General features: G+C 42.1%; 1 protein-coding gene across 3 annotated transcripts in view; it reads right to left on the reverse strand.

Annotated features, from left to right (window-relative positions):
- Nucleotides 1–12,034, reverse strand: part of LOC121957675 (collagen alpha-1(XIV) chain-like) — a 211,820-nt gene that overhangs the window by 62,298 nt on the left and 137,488 nt on the right. For all 3 annotated transcript variants that reach the window (XM_042506398.2, XM_088090334.1, XM_088090332.1), the window contains exons 28-34: nt 9,434–9,557; nt 6,596–6,739; nt 5,566–5,730; nt 5,401–5,439; nt 4,022–4,160; nt 3,019–3,161; nt 2,672–2,781 (exon numbers count right to left, since the gene is read on the reverse strand). In XM_042506398.2, the coding sequence (XP_042362332.2) occupies nt 2,672–2,781; nt 3,019–3,161; nt 4,022–4,160; nt 5,401–5,439; nt 5,566–5,730; nt 6,596–6,739; nt 9,434–9,557 (864 nt within the window). The remainder of the gene's footprint in view (nt 1–2,671; nt 2,782–3,018; nt 3,162–4,021; nt 4,161–5,400; nt 5,440–5,565; nt 5,731–6,595; nt 6,740–9,433; nt 9,558–12,034) is intronic.

Raw genomic sequence — 12,034 nt, forward strand, 5'->3', positions numbered from 1 at the left:
CACACGCACACACACACGCACGCACACACACGCACGCACGCACGCACACGCACGCACGCACACACGCACGTACACAGAGCCAGCAGAAGAAAAAGTGAAAAGGTAAGCAGGATAAGCTGTGCTGAAAGCGAGCAGACAGAAGTGACTGCAGATCAGTCAACACCACTGACACTACACCACTGACACTGACACTACACCACTGACACTACACCACTGACACTACACCACTGACACTACACCACTGACACTACACCACTGACACTACACCACTGACACTACACCACTGACTCTACACCACTGACTCTACACCACTGACACTACACCACTGACACTACACCACTGACACTACACCACTGACACTACACCACTGACACTACACCACTGACTCTACACCACTGACACTGACACTACACCACTGACACTACACCACTGACACTACACCACTGACACTACACCACTGACACTACACCACTGACACTACACCACTGACACTACACCACTGACACTACACCACTGACTCTACACCACTGACACTGACACTGACACTACACCACTGACACTACACCACTGACACTGACCCTCTGACACTGACACTACACCACTGACACTACACCACTGACACTACACCACTGACACTACACCACTGACACTACACCACTGACTCTACACCACTGACACTACACCACTGACACTACACCACTGACACTACACCACTGACACTACACCACTGACTCTACACCACTGACACTGACACTACACCACTGACACTACACCACTGACACTGACACTACACCACTGACACTACACCACTGACACTGACACTACACCACTGACTCTACACCACTGACACTGACACTACACCACTGACTCTACACCACTGACACTACACCACTGACTCTACACCACTGACACTGACACTACACCACTGACACTACACCACTGACACTACACCACTGACACTGACACTACACCACTGACTCTACACCACTGACACTACACCACTGACACTACACCACTGACACTACACCACTGACACTACACCACTGACTCTACACCACTGACACTGACACTACACCACTGACTCTACACCACTGACACTGACACTACACCACTGACTCTACACCACTGACTCTACACCACTGACACTGACACTACACCACTGACACTACACCACTGACACTACACCACTGACTCTACACCACTGACTCTACACCACTGACACTGACACTACACCACTGACACTACACCACTGACACTACACCACTGACACTACACCACTGACTCTACACCACTGACACTACACCACTGACACTACACCACTGACTCTACACCACTGACACTGACACTACACCACTGACACTACACCACTGACACTACACCACTGACACTGACACTACACCACTGACTCTACACCACTGACACTGACACTACACCACTGACACTACACCACTGACACTACACCACTGACACTGACACTACACCACTGACACTACACCACTGACACTACACCACTGACACTGACACTACACCACTGACTCTACACCACTGACTCTACACCACTGACTCTACACCACTGACACTACACTACTGACACTGACACTACAGAGAGGAGAGAGGAGAAAAGAGGAGGAGGAGTAGAAGGAGGAGAGAGGAGAGAGGAGAGAGGAGAGGAGGAATAGGAGAGAGGAGGAGGAGAAGGGAGGAGGATGAGACAGGATGAGAGTGAGAGGAGGAGGTGGAGGTGGAGGTGGAGGAGGAGGAGTAGGAGTAGGAGGAAGAGTAGAGAGGAGAGGAGGAATAGGAGAGAGGGGAGAGAGGAGGAGAGAGAAATAGGAGGAGAGAGGAGAGAGGAGGAGCAGACAGGGGATACTGTGCAAATAAGAGGTGGGTTTCCATCACAGATTTGTGCAAAAATTAAGCAATATATATGGTGATTTTTTAAATTGATTTATTTTTAACATATATTTTGAAATGTCATTATTAATGTTACCTTGAATTATTTTATTATTAATAAAAGATACCATTAATTCAAAAACAGGTATGTAACAGGTGGAGTCCCACACACTGTCCAACCTGCAAATAAATGTTAAAGTCGGACAGTGTGCCGGAGTTTACCTGTTACATAATGATTTAATAATTATAATAATAATTATTATAATTAGAATAATTTCATGTTTTGATACGTCATATTGTACACTCCTGTCCCATGATACAGATGTGCAAAATGCATTTTTGATTATGTTATTATATTATCGTTTTAAAGAATGACAAAGAAATCTCCCTCTTGCCTCTTCACTGTTACTGTCCGTGTGTGTGTGTCCTGTACGGCGTTCGTGTGTTTTTGCTCTGTAAAGCTCTGAATGGCTGTATGGTATGTACCTGCTGTATTGTATGTACCTGCTGTATTGTATGTACCTGCTGTATGGTATGTACCTGCTGTATTGTATGTACCTGCTGTATTGTATGTACCTGCTGTATTGTATGTACCTGCTGTATTGTATGTACCTGCTGTATTGTATGTACCTGCTGTATTGTATGTACCTGCTGTATGGTATGTACCTGCTGTATTGTATGTACCTGCTGTATTGTATGTACCTGCTGTGTAAATAAAGCTGCCTCGCCTGTGATCGGTCTGTGTGTCAGGAGTCTGTCACATGGGAGCGATTCTCACCTTATGGAAGCTGCCGTAGAAGAGTTTTTTGATTTCCGGCCCTTCGAAGGTGACCGTCTGGAAGTCTCCCTTGTAGTCGTTGTTGAAGAACGTCAGCGTCTTTCCTCCGTCTGCAGGAAAACACAAAAATATCAACAACAACCAAAACCGGGATGATTCCTCACATGATGAAACTCAGCAGCTTTCACCTGAATTACTCCTGAATGACAAAAGTGGGCGTCCCTTGGTTGTGATGAGTTTGTTTTTTCAGAGGTAATATATTAGAAATAACAAAGAGAAACACATGAACGCATATCGATGATTTTGGCAAGAAGCAGACGCTCCCACAGCAGGGAGGTCGGACTCACTGTCCAGGATGACTCCCACCAGCGGCTCGTTGTTCTTGTTGAGGATCTCCCAGAGGGCGAAGGGCTCCTCGGGAGTGTCGGGCAGCAGTCTGAACAGCAGGCTGATGGTGTAGTCGGAGGGCAGCCCCTCAGGGTGGATGTACCTGTGAGCCAGAGAGGACACGTCAGACCCAAGGACACGCTGAGGGGCCTTCGTGGTTTTAATCTCGTGGATATTCTGGATTATGGATGCTATCTGTTATCAGCAGAGATATCAGAACTCTTAATCATGGTACTTCAGGGTACCACAGGGGTTCTCAAAGTTAAATTTAAGGCCGCGCTGGTACCTTGTATATCTATGAGAGGAGACTTTTGCGCCCGAGTTCAATTTTTTTTCTGACTAAATATGTTTCTTTTTCTATAACAACACTTGATGATGACACACTTATTAAACACCTACTGTGACTGTACTATCATGCAGTATTACTGACTGGAAAAGGTGGGACTAAAATGCAGTTTTTATAAGAACTTTGCGAAAATCTTTATTGTTGTTGACAAAAAATATGAGACAAAACACTATAGTTTTTTTCCCTAATGCAGCAGTTCCTCTGTGGTCATGACATAGTCAACACTGGCAAATGTTTTCGTCCCTGTCACTTTAATTTAATGCGAGCAATGTGGCGAATAAAACGTGAACTTCCTGTAGCGAGGCAAATTTGCATCTCGAGTTTAGTTTTCTGTCGTTCAGTCTATCATATATCATCCCTACATTGTTTTTTTTCATCAGATAATAAGATAAAATCTTATGTTTGACTAAAATGTCAAAATCATCAGTTTTGGATCAACTGGACTGATGGATAATCTAATGACTAAAACTATGAAACTAAAATGCCCAAATTTTTAACTTGATTTAAAAATAAAATCAGGAAGAGGTTTAATAAACATGATAAAACTGAACATTTTGACAATTACACAAGACTGGGGCTAAATAACAGTACGGCCGATCAGATGAAATCCAGTGTACCTGGTCGGCTGTGCCAGGAAAGCGTCGCTGTGCAGGTGGAAACAGGGGAAGGTGTTGAAGGTGCCGGGTACCATGGAAACACCGGAGATGCTGCCGTACCGATTCTCCTCCAGGCCGAACAGCTCCATCATACGGAAACCTGACGACACACAGGAGCAATTTTAACTTGTTAAAATCATTTTAAGTCAGAGCTGGACCAGCTGATGATGTAATCATCACTGTTGAAGACAGTTTGGTGCATCCAAAAAGTGTCACCACTGCAAATAAATGCAACATAATATATTTTAACTGCATCGTCTGAGAATGATGATGTTTTACCTTGTTTTTTTTTTAGATTGTATGGTTTAGAAAAGTGCTACAGAAATAACGTTTATCATCATTACTACTATTATCATTAGTAGTAATAGTATTAATAGTAATAGTAGTTGTAGTAAGTTTACCTGTATATTATATTAAATTGATTTCTCTCTTCTTCTTTTTTCATTTTGGGGTCCTCCAGCTCCAACTGTACAACAAAGTTTTAGGGCTACATTGAGGACATTTTGTTTTGTTTTTATTTCTCGAGGGCGGGGCCTGAAACTGTAATAATATTGGAGTGTATGTGTGTGTGTGATGTGTGTAATATATTTTCTACTGTAACAGTAAAAATTACGGCATCAGTTTTATGTAATAACATTTTTTCATACATTAAACATGTACCTGCAGTACTTCTTATCTGCAGCACATGTTTATATCCAGCATATTCAAGAATCAAGATTCAAGATTTGATTATTTGCCCCGAGGGAAATCTGTATTTGGACATAAACGGCTGCCTTAAAAAAACAAAAAACAAACGCAAAAAACGCAGAAACAGACATAAAGCAATTCATATATACTCATTACTGTATGATTTCTTATTTGTAGTACACATATGTACACGACTCTACACTGCTCTGTTTTTGAGCTTCTGCTTAGATGCTGAACAGTACTTTTTTGTTTCAGCACTTGAACTCCGTGCAGTGAAAAGTAATCTGATTACTTACTAATCCAATTAACTGATTATCTTCTGAGTCAATAAAGTTAAGAGAGGTAGTTGGTTAAAGTTAGAACTTATCTTTTCCTGGAAAATGCCAAAAATTTGCAATTGTCTTTTCGTGTCTGGACTATAGCAACGCACTTCTTACTGGTGTACCAAAAACAACCTGCAAAGGCACGACTGTGTTTTTAATAGGGCTGTTTTCGTCTTCTCGTGGCTTTACACAATGTACTACATACAGAGAGGACTTAAACACGAGGCTCTGTTGAAGTGCATTTGTATTCTGGGGTTTCTCTTTGGCTTTATCTCTGCTGCTCCCTGGTTTCTGTATCGATACTTCAAAGCCTCGTGTTTGATCTTTTACCTGGTGTTGCGCTGCCGCTCATCGGTACAGATGGACAAGCTGGGAAGGAAAAAACAAACACAGTCAAATAATTTCAAACTTTATAACTGTCACATGTAGCACCGTGATCGCCGTTACTCTACAACCAGAAAGTGGACGACCTCGGATGAGGGTTTGGGTACTCACTGGCGGTGGCGGCCTCACACACAAAGGTCACCAGCTTCTCCTCGATCTTCCTGAAGGCGTCCAGGTCGTCCACAAAGAAGACGTGTCTGTCGCTGGGTTTACTGGCGATGCTCACCAGCTCGCCGTAGTCAGCGTCGGCGAAGCCGATCGCAAACACAATGTACCCTTTACAGGAAGACAGAGAGGGGAAAATACTTTAGTCTTTAACGGGGAAACAACCAGAAGAAGAGCGATGAGAAGCAAATATTTCACAAGAATCACTCTGAAATTTAGAAGTTTACAGCAGATTTACATCAGCACTACATGTTTATCGTATTAATGTGATCCGCAGGCACATAAAACCTTTTTATTAGCATTTATTGTCTGCTTACTGGAGAAGGAATTGTGATTTGAAAAGTTCTTTAATTTAGGAGGTTTTTCGCTGCTGTGCTGCTGAGGATTGAAGGGAAGTAAATTTCTTCCTACACCTGGAGTTTTCTACATGCCAATGTCAGCGTGTTTCTTAGCTGGTCTTTCCATTTTCTTGTTTTTATGGTTCACATTCACAGCGTTTATTAATACACTTTTTAGTCCTTCTTTGTGGTAACTTTATTTTGTGTCTTTTTGCGTTTTATATTGTTGTTTTGGTGCTGTGTATTATGATTTTGTATTTTTGTTCCCTGTTGTCTGCCTGTATCTGTAACTCACGTTGCTTCCTGTCTTGGCCAGAAAAAGAGCTTAAAAACAAAACACCACTGCTAAAATGTTCTTTTACTGAATGAAAATAAAAAAGAGATCTTGTGGTGTAACACCTTTGAGCCAACACACATACTTTTAAAGGCTGAATAAATGTTTGCGACTTTAAAAAAACATAATATGATGTAAATATTTTCAATGTAAACGAAATTTAGTGTTTCTGATTCTCTCTGTTGATGCTTCAGTGACTATAAAACGATGGAACCAAACCAAAAAAAAGCCAGCTTTAAAAAATCTTTGTGAAATCTTTTTAAGCTTCACACCTTGTGCAATGATAAAAAATCACAGCTCTGACCTTCCATCTGCATCTCCTTGGACACTTTGTTGACGTCATCCTGAGATCGGCCGTCGGTGAGGACCACGAGGACGTTGGGGACTCCCCTCCTGACTCCTCCCTCTGTCGTGAAGATGTTTTCCTTCACATGCTGGATGGCTCGACCTGATTGGACGGAGGAAACGATCATTCTGCTAAATGTTGTGATCATACATAACTTTTAAATTATTTCTGTTCTTCAGAGTCCTGAAAACAGAAGAAGGAGTGCAGGCCTCCAGCAGGAGGGCAGACACTGATGCTGCCATCGGTACAGTGGGGTACCAAAAAGTTCTTGTTTTAATATGTTGATTTCTTTTTTCTTTCTTTAAAACTGCTTTTATTGTGAAATGGAGTGATAACAGAACAAGTTAAGACAAGTGCAGGGACACATAAACAGGGAAAAGAGATTCTTTAAAGTGACACAAAGACATGCAATAAAAGTGAAGACAATGCCGAGAAAAGAAAGAATTAAACAAAAAATTAGGAAAATAAAAAAAGAGGATAAAGCATCTGATGGGTATGCAGGATAAGGAGCAAAAAAGAGAGAGGTCTGAGACTGTGTATACAGATGGCCGTGCGTGAGGACAGACCGACATAAAATAAAATAAAAAGACCGTGTGTTTACATGGACCCTAATATTTCATGAATAATCAGAATTAAACTGCTTCAATCAAAGGGAATTTTTAAGTGGGTTGAGATGTGTGGTGGAAATCTCTGATAATCTGTTTACTGGGAAAATATTAGCGCTTTAATAACCATGTTAACGCTTTCTCTGATTCTGATTATTACGATCATTCTGTTTGTCTCTGGTTGGAATAAAGATGTTTGCTGTTTGTACATTCCTCCTTTAACTCATTTAAACTTCAACTTTATTATCCCGAAGACAAGTTGATGATGTTCCTCTGCTGATTTGAACTGAGGATCTTTTTCTCGCGTTGCTCTGAGACTGCAGGATTTTAATTTGTTGCTTATTAAATTGCTGCATCTGAGCTTTGTGTTGCAGTAACCTTTAAGCTGCTGTTCCTGCTGCTCCAGCTGTTTTTGTCTGCACTGAAAAATCTGTTTGTCCTCCATCTGACATCTTTTGTTTGTTTTGTGGCAAAAAGCACTGACAGCTGAATTTTAGGTTTCATGCAAATTAATTATTAGATGTCCATGCGGGAGGACAACTTAACTCAAAAAATGTAGCATTCAGTGTGATGACAGGCTGTGATAATAGGTCCACAGCATGCTGATGTAAACGAACTTCGGAGCGGCCCAGCAGGGAAATACCAGAGCCAGCAGCCGACCACTGATTTTTTAAAAGACTGGCAGAATAAATAAAGAGGATCTGTCCTGTGAGTTGTTTTCTGCAGCGGTCAGGGACCAGTTCCACATCTAATACCACTAAAATACTGAACCGCTGAGCTTTAGGGCTGTTTCAAGACATGAGAACACACTGAGGATCCCAGGTGCACTTAATAATTAAATCAAATCACATTTAAATGACTATTACATTAAAATGAGAACTCTAGTGTACGTTGGCAAGTAAAATGTGCTGTTCCTGGAAACACTGTAATGAGGCTTTAGTTTAAAAAACATTTTTTGTACTGCAGGATTAGGTTTACATAAGACACTGAGTGCAGCCGGGAGCATTTTATTTTATTCTAAATTTAATTTAATTTTGCGTATTATGTTAAAGACAAAGTATCATTTGTTTCTCAAATTTATAACAACCGCCTGTATATTGACTGCAGTTCTTTTTTCTCTTTTGTTTTTGGGATGTGATGTTTAATGGAGCTGCGGCAGGGTTAATACATTTCAATAAAGGAAATCCAGTAGCACCAGGTCTGTCAGACAGATCCAGTGATCAAACGCCCTCCAGGGCTGTGGGAATACTGGGAAATACGGTCTTAACTGCACTGTGCAGAACGAGGTGACTGAGTGCTCTTAAACGCCCCAAACTGCCACTTTCTGACAGAAAGCAGGATTAGTGTTTTCCAGTGTGACGTTAGCAGAGGGAGAATTCCTACACAGCAGCGACACCGTTACAAATCTGTTCTCTGCAGTCCCGTCCCTGCAGGAGAGAGTGACTGCGCGGCTTTGTAAACACTGATTAATGACTACACCTCTCCCTGCTTCCCCACAGACTTCCTCTCATTACACACACACACACACACACACACACACACACACACACACACACACACACACACACACACACACACACACACGCTACAGAAATATAGGCTTCTGTGCACTTTATACAAGATCATCGGTATTAATGCAAACGTGCAAACACATTCTCATGTAAACGTGTCTTACATGAATGTATGCATGAAGACACGTGTTCACAGGGACATAACCTGCAACCGTTTGACTTACAGACGTATTGACACAACACACAAAAGCAGACACACACTTTCAGACAGATTTAATTTTTTGTGTGTGGTTGCCTGCTGCTTAGTAAGTATTGATAATCGAAAGTGTGTGTCTGTGTGTGTGTCTGTGTGTGTGTGTGTGTGTGTGTGTGTGTGTGTGTGTTCAGGATAAACTGGTGATTTGTCCCGCAGGTGCCTCTCTTGGATTTTGAGATGATTTGTTTGTGGGGAAAAAGCTGGATTTTATCTGCTGCAGCCACAGTGCTTGTACACGGTTTGTTTCAAAGTCCCGACTGCTTTCATATGTTTCCTAAATCTTGACCAGACTGCAAAAACAAACTCTGTTCAATAACTCATAAGCAGTTCTTCTACAGACGCAGGTCACAGTGATCCTCGTGTGTGTGTGTGTGTGTGTGTGTGTGTGTGTGTGTGTGTGTGTGTTTTCCTGCTGTTCACTCACCTGTCTTGGTGTTTCCTCCCTTGTAGCTGATCCTGTTGATGGCCTCCAGCAGTCGCTCCTTGTCGGCGTACGAGTTCAGCTTGATCTCGGTGCGGGGGTCGTCACTAAACTGGATAATGGCCACCTGTCAGACAACGCGGGAACATAACTAATCAACCACAAAAAAGATTCACAGAAGCTGCATTTACATGCACACTTTTTTCTCGATCTGACTGAAGATTGATACGATAATACGATCTGGAGCAGCACAAACATGGTGAACACAGTAACTGGACAGGGCTGCCAGCTCTCACACTGACCATGAGACACACGCAACTGACACTCTTCACACACTCACACCACAAGAGTATTTTCTCGGTGTGGAAAATAAAACAGAATAACTTCTGACGGCAGCACGGCGCTCTCTCCTCCTTCTCATGCAGGAGTGAGTCAGCTAAAACTGTTACGGGAGCGCTCAAGCCGCTCAAACGTGCCGTCTGCCCTCCTCATAAGCTGAAGTCAAACAGACTAAAATGGATATGTATCTGTTCAGTGCAGTATTCGCTGCTATTTGATGCTCTCAGTCAAGCAACAGCGTGATATCTATGTACTTCTATTGGAGGCAATGAAGACGAGGAGAACTCCAAAAAAAAAAAAGTCTGATTTCTTCAGACATGGAGGAAGAGGAAGCCATGGTGCGATGATGTAGGTAGCTGCAGTGGTAAATTCAGAGTATGTAAAGTAAATCCCAGGAAGCTGCTTTACCTCTTCAAACAGAGAGATGAAAGAAATGCTCAGTGAGAGATTTCACTGCGTTACAGAAGCCGGGGAAACAGAGGCGAGCCTCGACGTGACGTCTGTTTTTCTATTCAGAATCGCTCAACATTTCCCATTCCCTCGTTGTTTTACTTTGCTCTCCTGTTTGAGGTAGCCGTTGTTATCTTCATGGTGTCCTTTTATAGATTTCAAAAAAAGGACTACAGTTGAACTGCCGCACTTACAGAAATGTTGATTAATGTGTATTGTCCTTATAAATAAAGTTAAATGCAAATAAAAATGTCCAAGGTGTATTTTAAAAGAAGAACACAGCCGTCTTACTTTTGTGTACTTGTACTTTGGTTGGGCTCTATCATGTACCGCTTTCAGCAAAACAAAAACCTTTACTGTGAAACATGTCAAAGCATTACAGGAGGGCACGTACTGTGTTTTCTAAAAGATTAACTGCAGTTGAACTTGGCCCCGGCGCTGTGACTGAGCTGAACTCGGATCAGCGGAGAGAAAAAGACGAATACTGACAACATAAATAAACTAAGAGCACAGCAGGATCGAGGAGAGCTCCACGATGTGGAGAATATAAATGAGCTGTTTCTTCAGTGAACTGGGCTGCGGCCACCTGGGAGACCACACGGGCGAATTTGAATTTGTACATAACAAAACACATAAATGAGAGCAGCAGTGGAAAAAGGCACCTTGGCAAGAATTATCATTCAAAAACAAATAAAAAAAACAAAAACAAGGACAATGTTGAGTTCTAATAATACATTTCAAAGTAGAAAATAAATGCATTTATTAGTCAATTTCATTTTTAGCAACTTTTACCAGGTAATTTAAAAAAAAAAAAAAGATGTCTTTTTTTCCCCACTAATTTTCAGGTTATTTTTGTTTCATTAGTTTGTTTCTTTGTTTCCTTTTCTTTTTGGCTTAATTTTGAGTAATTTGTTAGTTATAAAAATTTAATTCTTGTACCTTCTTATAAGTATCATGACAATATTTTGGGCCATTTCTAAAGTTGCTCATTGCTTTTTCCCCCATTCTACTGAAAGAAATCAATTTTCAAAGGGTTAAAGGGACACATGGTTAATAAAATAAAGGGCACACACACACACACACACACACACACACACACACACAGATATATTAATGTATCTGTGCGATATTGTTTAACAGCAGCAGTGTGTGCAGAGTGAGTCAGCGCTGACGCTGAGGTTTCGGCTCTCAGAGGATTACCGTTGACGCTCTCTTTCTTTGCTCCGTCTCTGCTGTTACAGCAGAACATGACAAGTCACCAAATACCGAACGGGGACGAGCATGAAGAAGCTCCTGCGCCTTCAGGAAAGCACCATTTAAGTGGCAAAGTACAGATTTGGTCCCCAAAGAAAGCGCAGCCCCGGGTCTCTGTCTGTTCAGCGGCTTTTCATTTTAATTTGCTTTTAACCACACTGTGGCTTCCTGTCAGTCAAACCGCGCGGCCGCAGTGAGCCGCTGTACCAGACGCCGAGCGATGAGGGCCCGTGTCCTCTGCAGGAACTCGGAGGTGGCTTTACGGGGTCTTGCCGGTTAATGTGTGTCTCCACAGCAGGAGCCACCCCTTTAGGACATTTTAGCTGACCCACGTCCCCCTCTCCATCAGGGAGGACATATACTTTCTCTGAGACAAAGACAATATCGGACAGATATCTCAGATCCTTCGTGCCCTCAGCGACCGGGTTTTTAAACAAGCTTTCGGCCCTGATGTCCTCGTGCTGCTCAATTATCGATGAACCTTCAGTGTTTCATATTCAACACAGCTAACTTTGACCATCATGTTATTACATGTATTCATGGTTTTATTGGTTGTATTTT

Source organism: Plectropomus leopardus, chromosome 17 (assembly GCF_026936395.1).
Source record: "Plectropomus leopardus strain MGB_pleo_1.0 chromosome 17, ASM2693639v1, whole genome shotgun sequence".
NCBI classification, from domain to species: Eukaryota; Metazoa; Chordata; class Actinopteri; order Perciformes; family Serranidae; genus Plectropomus; species Plectropomus leopardus.